The following is a 22,802-nucleotide window of genomic DNA, read 5'->3' as shown; positions in this document are numbered from 1 at the left end:
TCATCAACAAAGGTTAAAGTTTGGGAGCGAAGGCTTACAGAGCCAGGAAAGGAGCTCTGTCAGCACAGCGCAGTCTTGCTGCCAGCACCCTGGACCATGTGGACACCATCCCCCCGTCACTTTCCATCGGGCCAGGTCTGTCCCCGTTGGAGCCTCCGGCCACATTATCCCCTACACACAGAAACACAGGCCTTGGGGATGTGCGTTCTTCCTTCCTATATGGTTTTGTCCCTAAAGCCAAACCTGGGAACCCTGAGACAGGAGCTGCTGGGTGGGGGAGTCTGAAAGCAGCATCAACAAACTGGGCCTGGGGCTGGCCTGTAGAGGGCTGACCCACCTTAAAAGCCAGCCCTGCGGAAACGGGCAGAATCTTTACAATCGGTCTTCCCATAGAGGGCATCTCTGAACCCTTAGGTGGTAGGAAGTACTCACAGTGGTCTGACCCCTAAAACCCCACTGGCTTCTGGCGTTAAAGAGAACAGGGCAAGGTAGTTACGAACCAAGCCCCGTCTTGTATTTGTCCTTCTACATATAATAAATATGTGCGTATATATGAATATGTGCATGTATATATATACATATACACATATATATACATATACACACAGGATTTCAATACATCGTAGTAAAATAGTACTATTGTGTTATTGCATAGAAGAAATGGCTCTTGTAAGCTGGGGCTAGGTGATGGTCTGGGAGCGCTGGCGGCTGCCTGGGGGCTGCTGGGTGCTGGGGACCCCACCACTGCCGCTGAGCTGTCGCTGCTGTTCCTCCTGTCTCCGGGCGTGCTCCTGGTACCACTCCTGGGGCAGAGAGCAGGTGGATGCTGAGTGGGCTGTGCCCTTGCTGGCCTCCCGGCCAACCCTGTGCCTCCCCCAGGCTGACGAGGTCACCACATCATGGCAGTGACAGAGGTCAAGCGGTGCTGGACTCTCAGGCCCACAGTGGGCAGCAGCAGCATGCCTCTGCCTGCGAGCGTCGGGAACCATCCAGGATGGAGCAGGCACAGCTGCTGGCCACAACCACCTGGGACCCCCACCCCCAAACCTGGGTTCCAGGTACCACCGGGAGTGGTCCCAGTGGTTAATCCCATACCTCTCCGCCAAGCCTTCAAACTCTACTAAAGACAGGGACTGGCAAGCAGCCCCTGCTCAGCAGGGGCAAGACCCACTCCCAGGATAGGACAGGTGGTGAGGGCCTGGACAGCGCAGCTGCGAGGGCATCTACCTGGATCTCCTCTTGATACATCTTTAGGCTCAGATCGCTCTTGGTCCTGGATCTCCGTCCCAGAAACACCACAGAATTTTGCTAAGGAAGAGCAGAGGCTGCAGGGTCCTCTGGGGCTGGGGCCAGGGCCAGGGGCCAGGCCTCTCCCATTCTTTGGCAAAGGGGCAACCCAAAAGTGTGACTGCCATTTGAGGTGGTGGGCACTGGAGGAGGGACGGCACCAAGCTGAAGCCCACCCAGTGTCGTCAAGGCCCCGGGAGGTTTGCCATCGCTCCTCACCTCATGCCTCTCCATCTGGGAGAGGGTCTTGAGCAGCCGGGTGACATCGGAGGCGGCTCCCCGCACCTCCCGGTAGAGCTCGAGGATGGTGACCAGCTCTTCTTTGGAGAGTTCCTTCTCCAGGGTGATGCCACTGTCCACTGTGAGCAGGGCGGACAGAACGGGAGAGAGCCCAGGGCTGGGAGCCGCTGGCCTAGCCTGGCCTTCATTAGCCATCCTCCCTGCTGCCCCCGCAGGGTCTTCCCTGTCCCTCCCTCAGCTTGGGATGTAGATGACAGGAGTGCTGGCTTAGCCAGCAGCTGACAGAGGACAGAGGGTTTCAGAAGGGAGGCTCCAGGACAGCAGACAATGGGCAGACAGCTTATGCCATGGAGATTCGGAGACAGTAAGAAGAGTAAGGAGCCCTGGCAGTACAAATGGTTAAGCACTTGGCTACTAACCAAAAGGTTGGTGGTTCAAACCCACCGGTGCCTCCACGGGAGAAAGACCCGGCCCCCTGCTACTGTAAAGGTTACGGCCTAGGAAACCCTACGTGGCAGTTCTGTTCTGTCCCATGGGGTCACTATGAGTTGGAATTGACTCAACAGCACACAACAACAGCGAAGAACAGGTGTGGGGCAGTGTTGGTGGGGCATTTGAAAGCTGTACACCCCCAAAAACACGCAGCAATCGTTAAAACCCGGATGACTAATACATTGCAGGAGGAAGTACTATTTGGCTTGGCAGTGAACGATATTAATTCAAGAACCAGCCGTATGAACGTATTGTTTAGAAATATGGAGATAATTAAACGAAGAAACAGCTAAGAGTTCAAAGTCTCTGCACGAAAGATAGGGGTGGGGAAAGGCAGGCCCAACTAGCCACCCAACCAGCTAACCAACCAGTTGCCATTGAGTCAATCCCCACTCCTGACGACCACATGTGTGTCCGAGTAGAGCTATGCTCCATAGGGTTTTCAATGACTGCTTTAGCAGAAGTGGGTCAACAGGGCTTTCTTTCAAGGTACCCCTGGATGGACTCGAACCTGCAAACTTCTGGTTAGCAGCAAGTGTGTTAACTGTTTGCACCACCGAGGGACTCAAGGTAGGATAAGGTATTGCTATTTTTCACAATAAGTCTCTACTATTTGTTTTTTCTTAAAGTGTGACGTGTTCTGTTTTTTATTTTAAAAACTAGATCATAAGCATTTTTTTTGTTGTTAATGATTATTTGAAAACCAGTGCAGATAAGAGGCAAGCCAGATAGGTAAGCTGAACAGAAGTTTATCAGAAGGCTGGACTGACCAGACAACTGAACTGGCAACCACTGGATGACCAGAAAGTTGACTGCTAGACAGACAAAGAGATGGTGGCCAGCGACTGCCCGTGGCACTGACTCTCTGCACAGACCTTCTGAGTCCTGGTTCTTGCGGCTGTAGTTCATTCGGAAGACGAAGGCCTCGAGAATGAAGGCGACGATGATTGTCATCACCACCTGGCCAGGAATGGGAGAGAGAAACAAGCAGAGCCGTCAGATGTGACCGCTGCCCCTTCCCCTCCCCAACACTGCAGCCCCTGTGAGCAGGGCGGCTGGAGATGTTGAAGGTGAAGGAGGAAGAGTGCCCTATAACCCAAGACCTACCATGGTCACGATATAAAAGGTCATGAAGTAGAGACGGCTCCAGTGGGAGGTCTGGGAGGTGACGCCTTCCTGGGGACAGAGTGATGTGGCCACATGGTGAGCCTGGGCAGGGCCATGTGTCTGTCCACTCAGGCCCAGAGCCAAGTGTCATCCAGCTTTTCACAGATCCCTCTGATTTGCCTTTGGTTGTGGGAGACAAAGAAGAGGGAGCCTGCTCCCCTGGGTCTTACCTGTTCTCCCTGCTACCTACACCCCGGAAGTACCCCAGAACACTGGATTCAGGATGAGCCTGGACAAGTCTTCGCCCAAGTGGGGATGGGAGGTGGGAGTTTAAGGAGTGGAAAAAAGAACCCTTGCCACACTCTCTCTTGGCGGAAAGTCACCTCCAGTGGTAGGGAACAGGACAGAGCCTCAGAAGCTAATGGACCCTGGCCACAGGGGAGTGCGACGAGGCAGGTGTGAAAGCCTGTCCAGCCAATGTGAGGGGGCAGATCCTGGTGGATGCAGCCAAGGCCCAAGGCTCCCAGGGTCCTGCACACACTGGCCTCCCTACAGAACACAGCCCGTCAGACTCAGGGCCCCAACCCTGCACAGCCTGGGGGACAGGGCACCCACACAGGGTGAGGAAGACACAAAGCTGGTGGGAAATGCCCAGAAGTTGACTGTGATTCTTACCATGATGATGTACCAGTTGTTGACAACTGTGAGCTCGAACAAGGTCACTGCCAAAGGGAAAGGAGGGAGAGAAGTGTCTGAATCAGACTTACCCTCTCAAAGTCAAATTTTTTTTTTAATTTTATTGTGCTTTAGGTGATAGTTCACAGTGCAAATTAGTTTCTCATTCAAAAATGTACACACAAATGGTTCTGTGACATTGATTACAATCCCCGCAATGTGTCAGCGCTCTCCCCCTTTTCACCCTGGGTTCCCCATGTCCATTTGTCCAGTTTTCCTGTCCCTCCTACCTTCTTGCCTTGCTTTCGGACAGGTGTGGCCCATTTGGTCTCATATACTCGATTGATCAAAGAAGCATGTTTCTCACATGTGTTATTACTTGTTTTATAGGCCTGTCTTTGGCTGAAAGGTGGATTTTGGGAGTGGCTTCAGTTCTGAATTATCAGGGTGTTTGGGGGTCATAGTCTCGGAGTTTCCTCCAATCTCTGTCAGACTAGTAAATCTGGTCTTTTTTTTTTTTTTTGTGAATTTGAATTTTGTTCTATATCTTTCTCCCACTCTGTCCAGGACCCTCTTCTGTGATCCCTGTCAGAGCAGTTGGTAGTTGTAGCCGGGCACCATCTAGTTCTTCTGGGCTCAAGCTGGTGGAAGTCAAAGTCAATTTCTAGTGGCCTCTGCCCACCTATTGTCTGTGGTGTGCACCAAAACGATGGTGTCCCCGTCAGCTAGCTTGGGCTCTGAGCACCAGGAGAAGCTTCAGGCCCAGCTGCCAAGCAACTGCTCCAGGGACTTCTGCCACTATGGCCTGTCCCCAAAAGGATGTGTATTTTGCCTGAGTAGCCTGTGATGGACCATAGCTGTGACTTGGGGGTACAGGAGGGGAGGGCAGAAGCATTCACCCTCTACTGGTGTGGGTCTGGGGAAGCACTGAGGGCCCCCTGTCCTCTTGAGAAGCTGTGTCCAGCAGAGCCACTTCTCCCCTCTGCCCACCAAGGCCTCTCCATGGAACCTGACACAGTGCTGGGGGGTAGCACTGCACTGTGGCAGTGCTGGTGTGGCTGGTTCCCACTCTGAGACAGAGGGGCTGTATTTCTCCCAACTAAGGCATGAAGCTCTTCCCCTCCTACCTGGAAAAGGAGTAAGATCTGGGGGCTGAGGGAGCCCTAGAAGCTGGCCTGGTCTCCACCCCTACAGCTGGGCAGCCCCCACCCTCCATCTGGGCCAAAGAGGAAAGGGCTGGAGAAAGTGGGGCAAAAAGCTTGGTGCTATACACTGGGAACGCCCTACATGACAAAGGTGACATGCACAGGGAGCGTCCCCCCTGTGGTTTCTCGACTCACCAAAGCTGTTAAGGATGTTATCGAAATTATTGAGATAGTAGTAGCCTTCCTCCACCATAGTCTTGTTGCCCACGGTGTGGTTGACCCAGCGGTAGGCATCCGCGACCGTGCTCAAGCTAACCGGGGAGACAGGAGGTAGAAGGGAAGGTCACAAGGCAATCATCACCTCAACAGAGGACAAAAAGTCTAAACAGACCGCAGAAGCAAATCTACGGAAAACAGTGCCCATGGTAAGCACTGAAATTGCGACCCTGGGCAGGGCTGGAGTGGGGGTGATAAGCGCTAACGGGCAATCTCTTAAGTTGTACCCCCCCAAGTCAAGTGTCCAGGGGCAATCGCTAAGTCGCACTCCCCCCCAGTTTCAAGATGAACACATGATAGCAGCAATGTGTCAGGTGAAATGCTTTCCCAGCTCTTGTCTGGCTGCCTCAGTCCGACGCCACTCATATTTGTGGTGCCTTGGAATATCATTTTGTGCCTCATCTGGTGCCCCCTTGGACTTGTGCCAGGACAAGTGCCCCCCTCTGCCCTCTGTGCTCCCCCATGCCTCTGTATCTTCTGTGCTTGAGGAAGGACAGTGGGCGGTACAAGGTTAATAGAAACTGCTCAGTGGCTCTTTGCCCCCTTCAGGTGGCACCCAGGGCACGTGTCATACCTGCTATACCTTAGATATGCCTCTGGCAGACCAAGCCAGGACCAGGGATCTTGCTGGCTGCCTCTCCCCTGGCTCCTGGTCCGGTCCTCCCTAGTTCTTCCCACCACCCTGGATGGAAGGCAGCCCTTGGCCCCTCTCTTCTGCTGGGCTCTGTGTGGAGCCCTCAGGCCGCCACCTCCTATCTACCTTCACTTGGCGTTTCCTTGCTGCTGGCTAGGCCTTGGCGCCCTGCTACCAGATGTGATGCTGCGGGGGGGGCGGGGAGGGGGTTGGAGAAAGGCAAGTGCCTCCTCTGTCTCCCCCACCCAGGCTTTGCTCTGGAGGCTGGTGCTCTGCAGCAACCCCAGGAAGGGAGAAGCCTCGTCACGGTGTCTTGTACTTTGCCTGAGTGTGCCACGTGCTTTAAGAGGCTGCCCCTGTTTTGAAGCCCTATTTGCTACTTTCCTTCCAATCCAATCCTTTCTGGCTGTTCTGTTAAAGTCCATGGCAACATTTCTAGAAGTCTCATTCTTGGACCACAGGGAGCAGGCTCAGACAGCAGAGTCCGAGTGTCTTACCAGACACCCTGCATCAAAGCTTGTGTGAGGCCTGGCATTTGCCCTTAAGAAGCTCCCCTGGCCATTCTGATGTCCTTTCAAAGCCTGTGAACCATGGATGCAGGCTTTCGGCTCCCAGCTCGGTTTGATACACAAAACAGCTACCTGTGCCTTTGGAAACTGTTACCAGTGCACGAGGCCTTGGGGCCAGGTTTGAGGGGGAGCCAGGAATGAGCAGGAATGGCAGAACACACTAATTCACTGGCAGCTGAGGAGGGGAGGGGAAGGGGAGGGCGAGGTCCTGGGAGGGTTTCTCCCTGAACCCAAAGATCTACATGCTGTGTGTCCATCTGTCTTAGCCTAACAGACTGCCCCTGGGAAATGTGTCTCTGCCCGGGTCACCAGCCAATCCTGGAAAGGAGTGGGAAGACATCAGGGGACTCAGGCCTCAGACTCCTTCTGGCTCTGAGGCGGCCTCTATCCTTAGCCCAAAGGGTGAGCCCATCCTGGCTGGCCGGGGTGCGGCTCCCAGGCCCTGCTCAGAGGATGGGAGACGCTCTGATGTGCCTGCTTCTGAGGCACCTGTCTGACGCAGGGCCCTTGCCGAGTGACCTGTACTGGGCTGAGCCCTGAAAGCAAAGCAGAGTGACTCCCAGGGCTTTCAAGGCCCTGAAGCTTGAGGACACGCTGTGGGCTGGTCCGGGATACAGGCTGCTGGGCGGGGTGGGGCGGGGTCGTGCCTACTCACTTGCAGCAGTTGGGGTAGAGGATCCCACAGAAGAATTCCATGCCCACGATGGCGAAGGAGTAGTAGAAGATGAGCAGGGTGAGGCCCAGGCTGGGGAGAAGGTCGACAGGGACGGGGTGAGGGGGGGCCAGCAGCCTCGGCATCTCCAAACCCTGCCCTGCCTGTGAACAGACATGCCCCAGCCAAGTGCGCCAACTGCGAAGTGCCTGTAGGGGAGGGGCCTCACGATTCAGGACTCTATGAACAGATGCCCCTTCAGCAGAGACGCACCCCTTACCTGTGAAGGCAGACTCACAGGTGAGCCCTTACCTGTGAATGTAGACACAGGTGATAAGTGAGGTGACGGCTCCCTGCCCTCCCTATTAAACATTCCAGACAGATCTTGTGGCGGGTGGGATCTTGTCCTCCTTGAAGACCCACCAGGCCTTCGGTTTCAGTCCTTCTTGGGACTCCCCCTGACCCCCTGGTGTCCCCAGCCCCCCGACCCTATGGAGCCAGCCTCCCAAGGCCTGGACTGGGGCCCAGAGGCAGGCAGTACCTGCCCATCCGTGGCAGCAGCTCGAACATGGTGTCCAGCACATTGCGGTAACGTTTCTTCAGTTTAAACAACCTGAGCAAAGGATGAACAGGAGGCGCTTAGAGACTCAGGGGCATGGCCTTGGCTCGCTTCCTAGAGAACACACCGGAGCCCTGCCTTGCTCCCCACCATGGCGGTGGGACAGGCTGGGAGGTCCAGTACCCTCGGGGGGCTCTGGACCCGCCAGCTCGGCACCTCTGCTCAAGTAGCTTGTGCACGTGGTGGCACTGGGACAGGGGCTGGAAGGGACCCTTCCCTGAGGAGAGGCAGAGTTGCCCCATTTCTCTTCATTTGTCCTCCTCCTAGTATTTTACTCAGGTGAGGAGGAGGCCGTGACAATTCACCATGGTTTACACATGAAGCCAGGAGGCTCACAGTGCTCTGGTGTCCCCGAGGCAGAAGAGGCAGGTCCCCGTGCCCCTGGAGAGGGGAGTATGGAGGCATGAGTAAGGAAGGGGTGGGCAGTATGAACTAGAGTAGGCCCTCAGGCAGGAGCAGGTTCTTCCTCTAGAATGATGTCCCCAGGACCACCACCCACACCTGCGCCTTTCCTTCGGGAAGGAGAGGACAGGCGATGGGTGGGCAGGAGGAAAACCCATGCCTCTTAAGAGTGTGAGATCCCCAGTGAGTAAGAGACACCAGGAGCTGTGTTTCTCAGAACAGCTGTGTGTCTGTCGACGGAACGGTGTTTCACTGGGAAATGGTGAGACCTGCCTGAGGGTTTTTTCTGACAAGAGGCTATGCCAGAAAAGCATCAGAAAGGGCCACTGGAGGGGCCTCGAAAGTCCATCTGACCCTCAAGAGTCTGTGGTCCTCTGGTCTATGACTGGGGCATGTTTCTGTGGCTGCAGCTGAGGCCATCTCAGGCAGCTCACCCCACGGGGAGGCATTCCGTCCGCCTGGGCACAGCGACCCCTCCTGGTGGAGACACTGACACCCTGTGGGGCTGGGAGCATGGTGTTGGCCACACTGGGCTTGTGGCTCTTCTGGCTTGTCCCTGGGCCCCTTCCCACACCAGCTCCAGGGCTTTCCCTCCCTCCCTCAGCCCACCTCTGCCCACCCCAAGCCCTGCCCTGTCACCTCAGCAGCTGGAGGGGACGCAGGACTACTATGAAATAGAAGGGCTCCATGTTGAAGGCCAGAGCCAGCAGTCCCAGGAAGGCGAACACTGTGACCGAGAAGTCAAACCTGGGAGAGGAGGAAAAACCACAATCCATTCGGCCCACTCTGAGACTTTCACAAGACAGAGCCACGTACCCAAGCCCTTTTCTCGGCACACACCCTTCCAAGGGGCCCAGACACAACCCAGCAAAACCCACAGCACACAGAGCAGTAGTCCACAGCGGGCAGCTTTGGTGAGCCACTTCTTGCTGCCTCCAGGTTCTGAGGTTACCTTGGCCTGGCCCAGGCTCAGCCATGTCTTGGGGTACAGGCCTGAACTCTCTGGCCCTTGGAGCAGAACCCTCTCCTGGCTGCACTGGTCAAGGACAGAGAGGATGGGCCCCAGCCTCTGTAGTGCCCACCATGGGCCTCTTGTTCCCAGCAGTAAAAACAAACCTGTTGCCGTCGAGTTGATTCTGACTCATAGAGACCCTAAAGGACAGAGTATAACTGCCCCATAGGATTCCAAGGAGGGACTGGTGGATTTGAACTGCGGACCTTTTGGTTAGCAACTGAGTGCTTAACCACTGTTTAATTCATGACCTGTCTCTGACCCTGATGAACTCACTGGGGGCAGGGGCGGGGTCTACAGGTAAGAGTCACACCTGAGAACAGCCGGCCCCGCCTTAATACAGAGGGCTTCTTCTCTCTACAGATGCATGCTAAGACCCTGCAAACAGCAAGACACCCATTCTTACTTTTCTTCTTGGGCTCTTTACTTATTAACTTGTTTTACCCTCATGACCCCTCAGGAGTCTAGTCTGACTTCACAGTGAGTTAACACTAAGGGCCAAGGACATAATCTGCCGGAAGTCTCAAGTAGACCGGGAAGAAGGGCCACTTGGTCTCCTTGTGGCCATCAACTTGCTGCTTACCAAGGGAGGTGGTGGAACTTTCTTCCCCCTCTGTGCACACTGTGGTTGTTATGGAAGAAAAAGAAGCTAAGTGGCTTGGGTAGGTGTAGGGGGTTAAAAGTCCCTTAAGAGGCCCTGAAGAGCCAACCAGCCTGAAGAACCTCAGAAGGCTGTGTCCAGGAAGAGCTGGTACAGATGAACTGAGAGACCTGAGATAAGAAACCAGCCCTAAGCATTCCTGGGCCACAGCAGGTACACCAGGGAGACAGGGCCCTGGGCCAGTCCTCAGATCTCCCTCTCCAGCTCCAGAAACTGCGGGTGCTGTGCGTGTGTGTGGGGAGAGCATTGTGGCTGCTGTTCGTCTCAGACCTGGCCAAGAGGCATGCCGTCCACTTACAGGTTCCATCCCGAGGACAGATACTCAACGGGGCCCAAGCCGGCAACTTTCAGGAATAGCTCCACTCCATAGACTGTGAACAGGAGGAGGTGGTCAGCGCCAGCACCTCCCACATCCTCCCTCCCTGGGCCAGGTTTCCTCCCGAGGCCTCTGCAGGTCTACAGCCACCCCCGCACGCTGCGTGCACTGCCTGCTGCGCCCACTCACGCCCAGGCCCTGCTGGAGAACATGGTGTGGGTCAGCTGGGGCAGCGTAGGTAAGGAGAGAAACGCTCCTTTCCCCTCTGTGGGCATGGCCCAGCCATCCATCTGTCCATCCAACGAGTACTTCCCAAGCCCCCATCCTGCGCCAGGCATTGTGCAGGTGCTGGCGTGCTGCAGCGAGCACGCCGCACAGTGCCTGCTCCCACAGAGCGCACAGCCTGGCAGCGGGGAAGGCAGGTAGACAGGTGGTGACAATACAGCGTGCTCAGGGGTGTTTGGGCTTCAACTCTGGCAGAGACGGGTGGCAAAGGCAAGAGTGTGCCAGGCAAAGAAAATGGTACATGAAAAGGCCCAGAGACAAGAAAGGGCGTGGGGCACTTGGGAACGGAACGCTGCTCTGGAAGGCTAGGGTATGGAGTGAGGGCAGTGGTACTGGTAAACGGTGACACTGAGGAGGTAAGCTGGAGGGGTCATGGCCAGCAGGCAGTGAGTCACACCTAGGATCGGGACTGGAGAACCACTAAAGGGTTTTAAGCAGGAGCGAGATGTGATCAGGATACATTTCTGTCCCATTTTCCTTAGGGTGCCCTGTTTTGGAGAAGAGCCACAAGATTCTAAACCAAAAATGCATGTTCTCCTACTCAGGGTCAGCAGCTTACTCGTAAGAAAGACGAGGTAACTCCAGGGCACGTGTTTGGCAAAGAAGTTCCCACCTGTGAGACAGAGAAGCCATAGCTCAAGAAGCAGCCCGGTGGGCCAACTGGAACATGGCCAGTCCCAGCTGGGGCTCACCTTTCAGCATGAATGTTTCCACCAGGATCCAGATCCCATTGACTGCCACCACCAAGTCTGCAACAGACAGAAAGGACAGGCGGGCTTGGGTACCTAGAGGTCACAGCTGCAGAGATGAAGCTCTGGGGGATGCAGAGAGCAGCGCTGCTCCACACACCCACTCTGACAGGTGATCTCTTTCCGCTGGTGCTTTTTACCCCATGAGCTCAATCAACCAGCGGTTTCATTCCGAAAATAGCCAGGTATTTCTAAATACCCTCAATGTCACTGTGGGAATACCAGTTAAGACGTTTCAGTAAACCCTACAGATTATTCCAGGTCAGTGTAAAAGGTGGACAACTGACAAGGAGTTCAAGTACTGAAAACATTTGCTTTCCCCTAGAGGTGTCTGATTTAAAACGGCTGCGTGAACTATTTCGCAGAACTGCATGGACAATTTTCACCCAGTAATCCGACTTCTAGGGATCTATCCCATGACACACTAGCAAAATGCACCAAGATGTATACTCAAAGCTATTCACAACAGCACTATTTGTGAAAGCCCAAAACTGGAAACAATCTAGATGACCATCAATAGGGGGCGGGTTAAGTCAACCCTGGTACATTCGCAAAGGAGCAGAACTATAAAATGGGGTGAGGAACATCTCTCCATATTCAGATATATTGTGAACTGAAAAAAGCAAGGTAGGCAAAATGCACAGAATATGCTATTGTTTATTTAAGACAAGGAAATGTGGCTACATATGTATCACCTTGTGTTAAACCAACAACAAACAATGGAAGGGTAAACCAGAAAGTAAGTTACCCCATTGTGGGAGGTGACAGGGATATAAACTAAACTCTTGTCAATTTAACTTTGGAACCATATATGGATTGTACATAATTATAAAACAAAACTAAATATAAAATGCAATCCCTGGTAGCACCGTGGTTACAGCTCTTGGCTGCTAACCCAAAGGTCAGTGATTTGAGCCCACTGGCTGCCCCACAGGAGGAAGATGTGGCAGTCTGCTTCTGTAAAGATTTATGGCCTTGGAAACCCTATGGGGCAGTTCTACTCTGTCCTATAGGGTTACCAGGAGTGGGAATTGACTTGATGGAAGTGTTTTTTTTTTGTAAACGTGAAAAATGAAATAGAAACCTAAATATGTGTCCAGTTGGTGACATGCCCACATGGAAAGGAACTATTCCAGGTGACCTTAAAACACAGTGATCTGAATGTACTGTCCTGGAATGATATGCCCTAAATTATAAAAAGAACTAAGGAAAAAAAAAAAAAAACCCAAAAAAGTTCTAGTAATTATATCAATGGGATTGTGTTGATATTGTTATTCTGAGACTACTGTGTGTGTGTTGTGGGATAAAAGTAAATGAGTGTGTTAGTGTTGTTGGGAACCTGGGTTTTCCGTGTGGGAGTAAGGAGATACATATGTAAGGTTCTGTAAGGTTGATAAAGTTAGGTAATGCTCCTAGAGTCCTGAATTTGAATTAGAAATATCAGGATGAACTCACAATATAGTTTATCTTCAAAAACACAAAATCCTAGCTCTGTCCGTGGAAAAGGCCGAGAAACAACAACCAACCCCAAGCAAAGAGCACCTCTAGCATCCCAGATTGTGGTCTCTAAACACCATTTCCCACTAAAAGGAATCATAATCCATTGCCTACGAGTTGATTCTGACTCATAGTGACCCTATAGGGCAGAGTAGAACTGCCCCATAGGGTTTCCAAGGCTGTAATCTTTATGGAAGCAGACTGCCACGTCTTTCTCCCTTGGAGGGGCCTGTGGGTTCAAATTGCCAACCTTTCCGTTAGCAGCCGAGTACTTACCCACTGTGCCACTAGGGCTCCTAAAAGGAACCACAGTGCCTTGGAAAGACTGAATCCAACTAAGTCTCTGGATTGGTACTGTTCCAGAGAACTTTCTGTGACAATGGAAGTTTTCACTCTCTCTGCTGTCCAATTGGTAACCATTTTTGGCTACTGAGCACTTGAGATGTGGCTAGTAAGACTGGGGAACTCTAATTTTAATTAGCTTAAATTTAAACCTTGGTGGCATAGTGGTTAAGAGCTACGGCTGCTAACCAAAAGGTCGGCAGTTCAAATCCACCAGGCGCTCCTTGGAAACCCTATGGGGCAGTTGTACTCTGTCCTATAGGGTCGCTATAAGTCAGAATCGACTCGATGGCAATGGCAGAACAACAACGGCAAATTTAAACAGCAACAGGTAGCTAGTGGCTACAGTATTGGATTATGCAACTCTCTATATAACTGCCAAATTACAGGGAACAAACAACAGAGAAGCATGAGAAAACCAAACTGTGTAAAATCTAAAGGACAAACAACTCTGCAAGAAATAAGGGGGGGGGCGTGGAATGGAAGAGGAACCTATAGATTAAAAGAGAGTTAAGAGGCGTATCAACCAATCTCCCTCTATGGTCCTGGAATTTGCTTCAGAAAAATCTGAGTCTAGAAAGGGGATGGTGGCCCAGAGTGAGAGTCTAGGTGAAACAAGAAAGATTGGCCATGAGATGATAATTGTTGAAGCTGGGTGACTGGTACACGGATGCTTATTCTAATCTTCTTTCTACTTTTATACATGTTTGAAATTTTCTATAATAAAAAGCCAAACAAATGAGTGCAGGACTAATCTCTTGCCTCCCCATCTTCTAGAACAGCAAAGGACTCAAGAGAAAAGGGGCCTAGAGTTGTGATATTTCACACTTACACATGAAATACTGGTAGGCCTTGGACTTCACAAGGATATTAATTCCTATTGGGAGAGATAGAATGGTAAAATCAAAATTTTCATCTGAAAGCACACATTCCCCTACCACGTACTTCGTGCATGTGGCCCATTAGGGGGTCTGTGCTCAGTGGTAATAAAGGAAGGGACTGCTCTAAGAATGACACCCACTTCTGCTCAGACCACCCGACAAGACTGCACTGACCATAGCTGCTCTGGGGCCAGCCTGGGCAGCCCAGAGCCAGGAGAGCAGAACAAAGCTTTGGTGACCACCACTGCAACTTCAGTTGCTGCTCCCCCCATTCTGGGACTTCATTCATCCACATAATTATCATCCCAGTGGACTGAAAAACCCCCTAAAGAAATGGGATAACAACTGTGCCCAAAGGCTCAGCGATCGGAGAAACCACAGAAACAGAACTCACCATCTCTGCTTTTGTTTGTAATGGCCTAGACCCAGGGTTCAGGCTTTTTGCCCAAGAAACTCCCCGTGAGCTAACCATACTCACACTTGGAGCTTTGAAACTGGTGTTAAATTATGGCACAACTGTTAGGCAAATAACATGGGCGCCCGAAGTAAAAAATTTTTGAATTTTATGCTATGTTTATGCAAGCATTGATGGAGATCACATAAGCTAGCTATATATTCTGCCATACAAGAATGGTCAAGATACATTATTAAATGAAAATGCAGGGTTACAGAATATATAATGTGGTCCCATTATTTTAAAAATGCACAGAAAATAATCAACAGGAGGAAACACATCAGAGATTTAACAGTAGTTATTTCTGGGTAGTAAATTTTCATTTTCTTCTAGTTATCTGCCTTTCTAAATTTTCTTCAATGAATATTGCTTTTGTGTAAAGAAAAAGCCACAAAATGTCTTAGCTTGGTTTTCAAGTTACCAATTTTCTTCCTAGTTTAACATTTATTGCCCTGCTACTCTGTCTTTTTTACACATGTGGGCATTCACACACACACACACACACACACACCCACACCATCTGAACATGCTCCTCAAATGCTCCCCTGTTGTCTCTGGTAGCCTCTGCCAGCTATCCGGGCACCATATTGGTTTTGGGCCAAGCTTACCTTTGAAGATGAGGAACGCTGTCCTGGGCAGCTCATCAAACCAGTGCTCTCTATTTTTCTTTGCCTGGCCAGGAAAGAGACCATGGGAGACGGTGTCAGGGCTCCTTTCCTGCCTGTCCAGCTAACTTGGGAACAAGGTAAACACTCAGGTATCTCAACAACAACAGACAGCCAGTGTGCCAGAAACTGCCATGCACTTGCATTATTTTTACATAATCCTCAAAATCACTCTGTAGGTACACAGGATCATTATCCCCTTTGGCGTGTGAGACAAGCCTTGGAAAGGGTCAATAACTTGCCTGATGCCACCTGACTGGGCCTGACTGAGATACAGTGCTCTTAACCATAACACTGCCCTACAGATGGAAGGAGCACAGGGGACACCTGTTCTCCCTGAAGTGCATGCTGCCAAGCTGATGGCTGAGCTGTTCTAGCAGGGGAAGAGCTAGCCCTCAGAGTACCTCCCATCCTCATCGCCCACTGTGCAGCCCCTCCACCCACTCCATCCCTCTCTGGCCTCACAAGAGCACTCACCTTCCACTTCAAGGCGGCAACTTCGTAGATATCATAAAAGTCCTTCAGGCTGTCAGAGTAGAATGAAAAAGCAAAGCAATCAGTGCGTGTTCCCATGGGCTTCAGGCCTCCCATTCACCTGCCTTTGGCTACCTTCCCAGGGTGAGGGTAGGAGAGGAGGAGGGGACCTGTTGTATATATCCCAGCACATCAGTGAAGCAGGGGATCCTGACCCGCAGGCTTTTTGATCTCACCTTTCCTCCATGTACCATGAATACTTAATCCAGGTCTGCACTGATTTACAGTTTCAATTCCCCCTGGAGAGGGAGCCCCCAGACAGGTAGAAACTTAGAGTCTCTACACATGGAACAAGTGGGCCTGTGAGTTCAGCTCAAACCCAGTTCACTCTCATCACTGCTGCCTTGTGCATCGACAGGGCTGTGGTCAGCAATAGTGCAGGAGACCGATGCTATCCACAGAGATTTCGGGGTTGTGTCTTTGAGGCTGTGCCAGGCTTGAGTGCACGCGACGGGTGCGTGCGTGTGTGTGTGTGTGTGTGTGTGTGTGTGTACGTCCTTGCTCCGTTCCTTGGGCTCATGTAGGACTGCCCGTGCCTTACTCGTGGCTCCCGGGCAAAGAGTTAGACTGGTCAGTGAGTGCATCCCTGCTCCCCAGGCCCTGTAACTGCTTCCGGGATGAGCACATGGCTCAGGATGGTCGGTGAGTCCCTCCCTGGCTCCCCTAGCTTCTGCCAGAGCATCTGCTGGGAACAGAGTGCTCTCTTCCTGCTGGCTGGGGCTGCTTAGTGGGGGGAGGTAAACCTGGAGCGGCTCCCTGAGGGGGAGCCAGCCCAGGGCAGTGCAGGGGTGCAGGAAGGGCGAGGGCGCAGGAAGACACAGAGAGACCCCAATGAGATCACTGAGTGCCTGCATCCTGCTTTACCCTGGATTTTCCATCTCACGAGCCAGTACGTTCCTTTTGTATCAAGCCAGTTTACATTGAATTTGGGATGGACTTCTGTCACTTCCAAAGAGTCCTGACAAATACAGCCTATGTGTATAAAGGCCTCTGTGAAGAAAACGAAGACTCTACCAAGCCTCTCTGCCTGCCTACTCACTGGTGCCTTTGCAAGTCCCAGCTCCTGCTTGTGAGAGCCTGGTCTGCCCTCACTGTCTCCACCTGGCATCCGCTCTTACCTGAGCTGAGGCGTGTTGCTCTGGTTCAGGGCCTTGAAAGTAAGGTAGCGCTCGCCAGCATTCATTCGGGGCTTGTAGAACCGCATCAGGCCCTCAAACTGCCTGTAGGAGATGCCAGCGGGCCTCTGGGGGAAAGTGGAGGCTGTGCTGTGGGACGAAGGAAAATACAGGCCCGAGACACCCTGTCCCGTGGGGCAGCCACTCAGATCCCAGGACCCTGCTCTTATTCTCCCAAGGACTGGGCTCCTGGTCTCTAGAGCCACTGGCTGCACCATGCTTAGGAGCAAGGAGTAAGAGAGGGAGACCCCAGCCCAGCCCCGCCCCAGACCCCACACCCCCCTACCCGCTGGCTGATGAGCAGGCGGTACGCATGCTGGATGGCGGTTCGCTTATGTAACAACAAAGACTTGAATTTGTGCTTCTCGATGTCATTGAAGGTGTCAAACACCACGGCCAGAAGCTGTGAGGGAAAAGTAGAAATTTGGCTCCTGATGGGGCCTCAAGCAGTCGGAGTCGGCCCTTTCATGCAGCCACCCCAGGAGGTGGGCTTCAAGAGACCCTCTTCCAGTGCCTTGAGGCATAGGAAGTCTGTCTCCAAGTCTCAACAGAGGAAAGCCCTTCATGGCCCCTGGTACATTTTGTCTTCAGATATACGAAGACAGTTGGTATTTAATTTTCTCCAGGCCCCCTTCTCTCCAACCTTCAGCATTTCCCTGCTGGGCAGTTTTATAACTGGAGGAGAAAGGAGTGAGAAGAACAGGCCTGGGTTCTGAGCCCAGCTCAGCTCCCTATAGCAGCTGGGCAGAGGCTCTGCGTCCACCCTGTGCCCACTCCCGTCCAACCTCACAGAAGCAAGGGACATCACTGGGCCGGATGGTTCCTCACCCTGTCCTCTTGTTACCTCTCCTGTGAGTCAGAGTTTCCCAAATGGTCCCAGAAATAAGGGAAAGGAGGAAGCCTGCACTCAAGGGCATAACATTCTAGAATTGCCTAACACCAAGGCCAGGCAAGTTAGCTTCTAAATAATACAGTCTGCATTATCAGAGGAAGGGTGGGAGGGCGGGGGCAGAAGGTGGAATAATCCCTTTTGGTAACCCTTTGTTTGTCTTTCAAAAATGTGTTCAGAGAAACTCTTGTTCTTTGGACCCCTTTGCACAAAACACTTTCCACAGTGCCTGGCTAAGGCTTAGTAAGTGTCCACTTTTATTGTTATTATAATACATGTTTGCTCTAAGAATGAAAACGTCCCAGGGTATCCTTGTCTTAAAATACGGCTCTGTCAGTAGCAGCCTGTCTTCTGATGTGCCTCTGGGTGGGCTTGAACTGTCAATCCTTCAGTTGGTAGTCCAGCGCTTAATCATTTGCACCATCCAGGCCTGGCGATCTGTTTCCAAAAGGTCGCAGCCTTGAAAACTCTATGGTGGAGTTCTACTGTGCACATGTGGGGTCATCATGAGTCAGAATCGACTTGAGGACAACTAACAACAACAATTGGCAGCGGCAGCATTAACCCATGAGGCTTATACCAACAGTACCCAGCTGAATTCCTTAAGTCCTTCCCAGGCATTCCTCAATACTTTACTACCAGTCTCAGACTTCCTTCCCTGACGTGGTGCCCTTGGAGGCCCGGGACCGTCCTTACTTCTCCATTCCCATGGTGCCCAGCGCCACATGGCCTGGTCACTCACCAGGTTCATGATGAAGTACAGCTCGATGGACAGGTACACGATGAAGAAGACACAGGACCAGGGGTTCCGCGAGTAGGACGGCATCATCACATCCGGGAAGCTGTGCGTGCAGACTGTCACCTGCATGGCCCTCTGTCTGCCTGTCTCCACTTCTCCAAGACACGCCCTCCCCGCCCCCACGCCCCACCGAGCCGACTCTCAGTCTGTGGACTGCGTGGCTCCCCATGCCAAACACCCGGCACCTTTCTCCTGAGACGGGGAGAAGGCCCTGCAGCACCAGCAGAGGGCAGAAGCTAAAGCCAAGCCCAACTTACTTGGCCGTAGTCAGAAGGACAAACAGACTAATGATGCTGTTCTCCAGGGTGTTGAAGTACTATAAGGGAAAAGGAGTCAGAGAAACATGTGGGGCCAGCAGAGAGTACGCAGTAGCCAGGAACAGGCTGTGATGGTCACCTCATGCACCCACCCCCGCCCCAGCCCCGTCTCCTCCCAAGGAATCCCCAAGGGACAGCAGAGGAATGAGCAAACAGAGGAGGCCACGGGCCTCCGCCTTCCTGAACACAATGCTTCCGGCAGAAGCAGACAACTGACTTTGGGTTTTTCTTCCAGGGAACCACAGGTTTGGGCAATTAGCTCGGCTCTTCTCCACTGTTCTGCCACCAAAATGTTCCAAACCTGACTCTGGAAATATCCCTGTCAAGGACAGTAAAGGGCGTTCCCTTAGCTCTCAGGGAAGGAACCTGCTCACGTCTGGGTGAGGGGGAAATTGCAGGTATCACAGGCTATGATCAGAAACCAGGCAGGACATCCCTTTCTAGTGGGGCTTGAGGGAAAAGGCCTCACATGAAAGGAAGAGGCAGACAGATTACTTACAGGGTCTGAAGGATTGGGGGAGAATAAGTAGAAACCTAAAAGGTGGTGGAAAAAGATGGAAAATGTCAGAGCCGAGGTCACAAACCCAGTTGTCAAGAAGACTGGACAAGTAAAGGTAAATGAGTGCAGCGGGCTAAGTGAGGACAAAAGGGAGTGGTGGGGGCTCCGACACACAGGAGAACACGTGGTCTGTCTACTCGCCATCGGATGACTGCTGCCATGCAGGAATGCCGCCCGAGTACTGTCAAGTCTATTATGAAAAGTCGGGAAGCCTACATCTTTATGCGATTTTAATGCTGGCGCAAATTTTTCAGACCAAACAAAAACACATCCGTAGGCTGGCTTTGGAATCCAGACTGCTGCTTTGTAATCTTTGGTTTGAGAACATGACAACCAAGTAACAATTCCAGAGGGATCCTGTTGTTCCCCTGCAGCCAAGGGGTGGGAACACCATGACTTTCCTCCCTCCCAAATCCTTGGAATCCTGAGTGGGACAAGGGAGAAATCTGTTTACTGAGAGGTGGAGAAGGCCCGGGGACACCAGCAGAGGGCAGAAGCTAAACTTACTTGACTGTAGTCAGCACGACCAACAGACTTCCCCCTGAAGGGAAGTTAGTCCTGCTGGAGGAGCAGAAATGAAATTCCATCGAGAGCAGCTGGGGGGTAGGGGGAAGTGGGAGCCAAGGGCTTCCTGGGCTGGGATGAGGTAGGCACGAGGGCCCGAGGGATTCAGCCCTGGCACTGGCCTTTGAGTCAGGACTCTGTGGCTGCACTGTCGTTGCGAATCATGAAGTACTAGAGGAAGGATCTCGGGTTTGCTGGCTGTGTTCGGGGCCTCCACCAACTAAGCCTGAGTCTGCATGAGCCAGCCACATAAACTCACAGCCTCATCTGCAGAGGCCAGGTCCCACAAAGTAAAAAAGGATGTAACCCTGCTTTACAAGGGGGTGTGTAAGCCCCGATAGCCTAGGTATACGCATGCCTTGGAGACGCTCCCGTGGACAGACCCCAGGAAACACACGAGAACGTTCACTGCAGAGCTACATGTATAGTGAAAACTGCCCACCAGCAGAGGGACAGATAAATTATAACAGATCACTGCACACCAACGAAAATAAACGAACCTCATCTCCTTGTGTCAACATGAATAATCGTCAAAAACGTAATGTGGAGCAGAAGAGCAACTTGCAGAAGGAATGCTCACATTACGCAACCATTTATGTAAACTTTTTAAACATGCAAGCGATACCATCTGTCGTTTAAGGAAACGTCGACACGAAGTAAAAGTGTCAAGACACGCACGAGGATGAAAAACTCACGATGGGGGTACATCTCGGGGAGAGAGGGACTGAGACCACGAAAGGATACAAACGTGGCTTCCGTTTTATTTCTAATACTCCATTTTCTGAGTTGGGTGGTGGGGCCATGGGCGCTTATAACTCAGATCTTTGTAAAGCCTTTCTGAGTTTCTAAAAATGTTGTGATGCGTGTTTCTTCCCCTATGGACTGGCCTTTAGGGACGGACGCCTGGGTGGCGGGCACGGTGACTCACCGAGGATGGCGAAGATGGTCATGAAGAAGAGCAGCAGCAGCAGGATGTCCATGAAGGGCGGCAGTGACTGGAAGATCTGCCGCAGGTTCCTGTGGGGACAGATGAGTGGGCGGAGGGCGCTGTCTGGGGCCCCTCGGTGGGGTGCTCCCTTGTCCCGAGGGAGCTCAGAGGATCCTAAATCCCACTGCACCATGGCTTGTGACACTGGGCTTAGTTTTTTCCTAAAGCAGCTTGAGGCTCCTTCACTCAGTGGGTGACCAGGCAGACCTGGGGCAGGTGCAGCACTCGGCCACCTTCTGCTCACTACAAAGCCCAAGCAGGAGCGTGCACTGCAAGGCGAAGGAGCCACGATGGCTAAATATGTGGCCTTCAGTGCAAAGGCCAGCTGCCCTGCATAAGCTGTGGGATACATGAAGCCACCTGGCCCTGGGACACTTGTGTCTGGCTTTGAGGGTGGGCACAGAGAATAGATTAATCCGTTGCCGTCGAGTCAATTCCAATTCAATAGCAACTCTCTAGGACAGAGTAGAACTGCCCATAGGGTTTCCAAGGCTGTAATCTTTCCAGAAGCAGACTGCATTTCCTTCCCCCAAGGAGTGGCTAATAGGTTTGAACCGCCGACCTTTCTGTTAGCAGCTGAACGCTTTAACCACTGCACCACTGGGGCTCCTTAAAGAATAAATTACTAGCCCGCTATCACCAGCAGTACCTAGCCACAGGATTTTCCATATGGAGTTTTCCAAATAAATGTCACTCTAGGCTGATGGTCTGGTTAGAGTTCAACCCTACAGCCTGGATGGAGGTGTCAGGAGAGCCTGCTTGCATCACATGGACTTTGCTGAATTCCTTGCTTTAGGGGACAGCTGATGTGTCTTGGGCAGATAACGTTCCCTGAGAGAGGAGCCAGCTTCTGCAGGCTGCAGGTTGAATGGGAAAGAGCCTAGAGCCAGAACTCCTAAATGGCAGAAGGAACAGCACCCATGTGTGGGTCCCATGGCAGAGAGTAAGTGACATGTTTTCTACTACATTGATGCACCGTACTGATCTTGTCACTAACTGACTCACAGCGTTCTGTTCTGCTGGCCCAGAGGTTCAGGCCAGGCCATGATAGCATCTGTCTGACCAGCGCCTCCGCCCAGCCTTACCGCCGGACGCCGCCGCAGTACCGACAGTCCACCAGGAAAATGCAGCGCAGGGCCCGGGTCACCCGCACGTGGGACGTCTGCCGTACCAACACCACAATGGCCTCGATGAACTGCACCACGAGCACGGAAGTCTGCAGGGTGGGCAGCACAGCACTGTCAGCGCCCCCCCAGCCCTCCCCCTGAACACCCTGAACTGAAGGCTGGGGAGAAATTGCCACTCTGGCCTCGAGAGCTCACGTCCCTCCTTCATCTCTCTCTCATACCTCCCACCAACACCCAGTGGCCACCCCAGAAGCACCCAGCTGGCCCAGATGTGTGGCCCCAGGAAGATGGAGCCCAGGGGGTGCCCCCACCAGCTTGGACTGTGGAAGGGGGGGTCAGAAGACAAAGCCTCCACTCAACCCTTTTCCTTGCCATTCAGCTCACCCAACCTGTACCAGGAAGCTGCCTCCTGAGGTCTGCAGCTCATCTCAGTCCCCAATTACTTGGGCATATTCTCCTGGACAAGTGTGTGCTTTTTACGTGACACAGTGCCACTGACCCAGTACCACCTCCTCCACTCTCTGCCACATGGAGGGAAGGGATACAGCCCTGGCCACAAACAGTGTGGGTGTGGAAGTCATAGCGGGGCGTGGTTAGACACCCACCTCTGGGATTCAGAGCCTATTCTGGCTGGTTCAATGTAAAATTGGGAGAGGGATCTATCTACCTCAAAGGTGACCGTGGGGATCAGCACAGAGCCCAGCACGCCCTGGACACTGATAGCATCAGCTCCTGTCAATCTCATCATGCTATCCAAGCCTCTGGCAAGGCTGGGGCAATCACGAAGACAAAACCAAAAAAACTACACCTGAGACTAGTCGATTCCGACACATAGCAACTCTGAGGACAGAGTAGAACTGCCTCATAGGGTTGTTAAGGAGCGGCTGTTG

At 52.5% G+C, this 22,802-nt stretch overlaps 1 protein-coding gene across 8 annotated transcripts in view; it reads right to left on the bottom strand.

Moving 5' to 3' along the window:
- Window positions 1-492: 492 nt before the first annotated feature.
- TPCN1 (two pore segment channel 1) overlaps window positions 493-22,802 on the bottom strand; it is a 63,150-nt gene continuing 40,840 nt past the window's right edge. For 4 of the 8 annotated variants that reach the window (XM_023559486.2, XM_023559482.2, XM_023559483.2 and 1 more), the window contains 24 exons: window positions 21,871-22,001; window positions 20,726-20,814; window positions 19,174-19,208; window positions 18,892-18,993; window positions 18,615-18,673; window positions 18,301-18,400; window positions 16,956-17,072; window positions 16,613-16,737; window positions 15,438-15,486; window positions 14,904-15,024; window positions 13,793-13,837; window positions 11,065-11,121; window positions 10,932-10,985; window positions 10,070-10,142; window positions 8,738-8,845; window positions 7,619-7,690; window positions 7,081-7,170; window positions 5,142-5,257; window positions 3,802-3,848; window positions 3,127-3,195; window positions 2,895-2,979; window positions 1,507-1,646; window positions 1,228-1,308; window positions 493-803 (listed from right to left, as the gene is read on the bottom strand). In XM_023559486.2, coding sequence (XP_023415254.1) covers window positions 681-803; window positions 1,228-1,308; window positions 1,507-1,646; window positions 2,895-2,979; window positions 3,127-3,195; window positions 3,802-3,848; window positions 5,142-5,257; window positions 7,081-7,170; window positions 7,619-7,690; window positions 8,738-8,845; window positions 10,070-10,142; window positions 10,932-10,985; window positions 11,065-11,121; window positions 13,793-13,837; window positions 14,904-15,024; window positions 15,438-15,486; window positions 16,613-16,737; window positions 16,956-17,072; window positions 18,301-18,400; window positions 18,615-18,673; window positions 18,892-18,993; window positions 19,174-19,208; window positions 20,726-20,814; window positions 21,871-22,001 — 2,088 coding nt within the window. In that variant the 3' untranslated portion in view covers window positions 493-680. Of the gene's footprint in view, window positions 804-1,227; window positions 1,309-1,506; window positions 1,647-2,894; window positions 2,980-3,126; window positions 3,196-3,216; window positions 3,307-3,801; window positions 3,849-5,141; window positions 5,258-7,080; window positions 7,171-7,618; window positions 7,691-8,737; window positions 8,846-10,069; window positions 10,143-10,931; window positions 10,986-11,064; window positions 11,122-13,792; window positions 13,838-14,903; window positions 15,025-15,437; window positions 15,487-16,612; window positions 16,738-16,955; window positions 17,073-18,300; window positions 18,401-18,614; window positions 18,674-18,891; window positions 18,994-19,173; window positions 19,209-20,725; window positions 20,815-21,870; window positions 22,002-22,802 lie in introns of those variants that run through there. The other 4 variants (XM_010598956.3, XM_023559485.2, XM_003419343.4 and 1 more) reach the window with 4 other exon arrangements.

Source organism: Loxodonta africana, chromosome 19, assembly GCF_030014295.1.
Source record: "Loxodonta africana isolate mLoxAfr1 chromosome 19, mLoxAfr1.hap2, whole genome shotgun sequence".
Taxonomy (NCBI): domain Eukaryota; kingdom Metazoa; phylum Chordata; class Mammalia; order Proboscidea; family Elephantidae; genus Loxodonta; species Loxodonta africana.
Note: the sequence above shows the minus strand (reverse complement) of the source record. Positions and strands in the feature narration are given on the sequence as shown.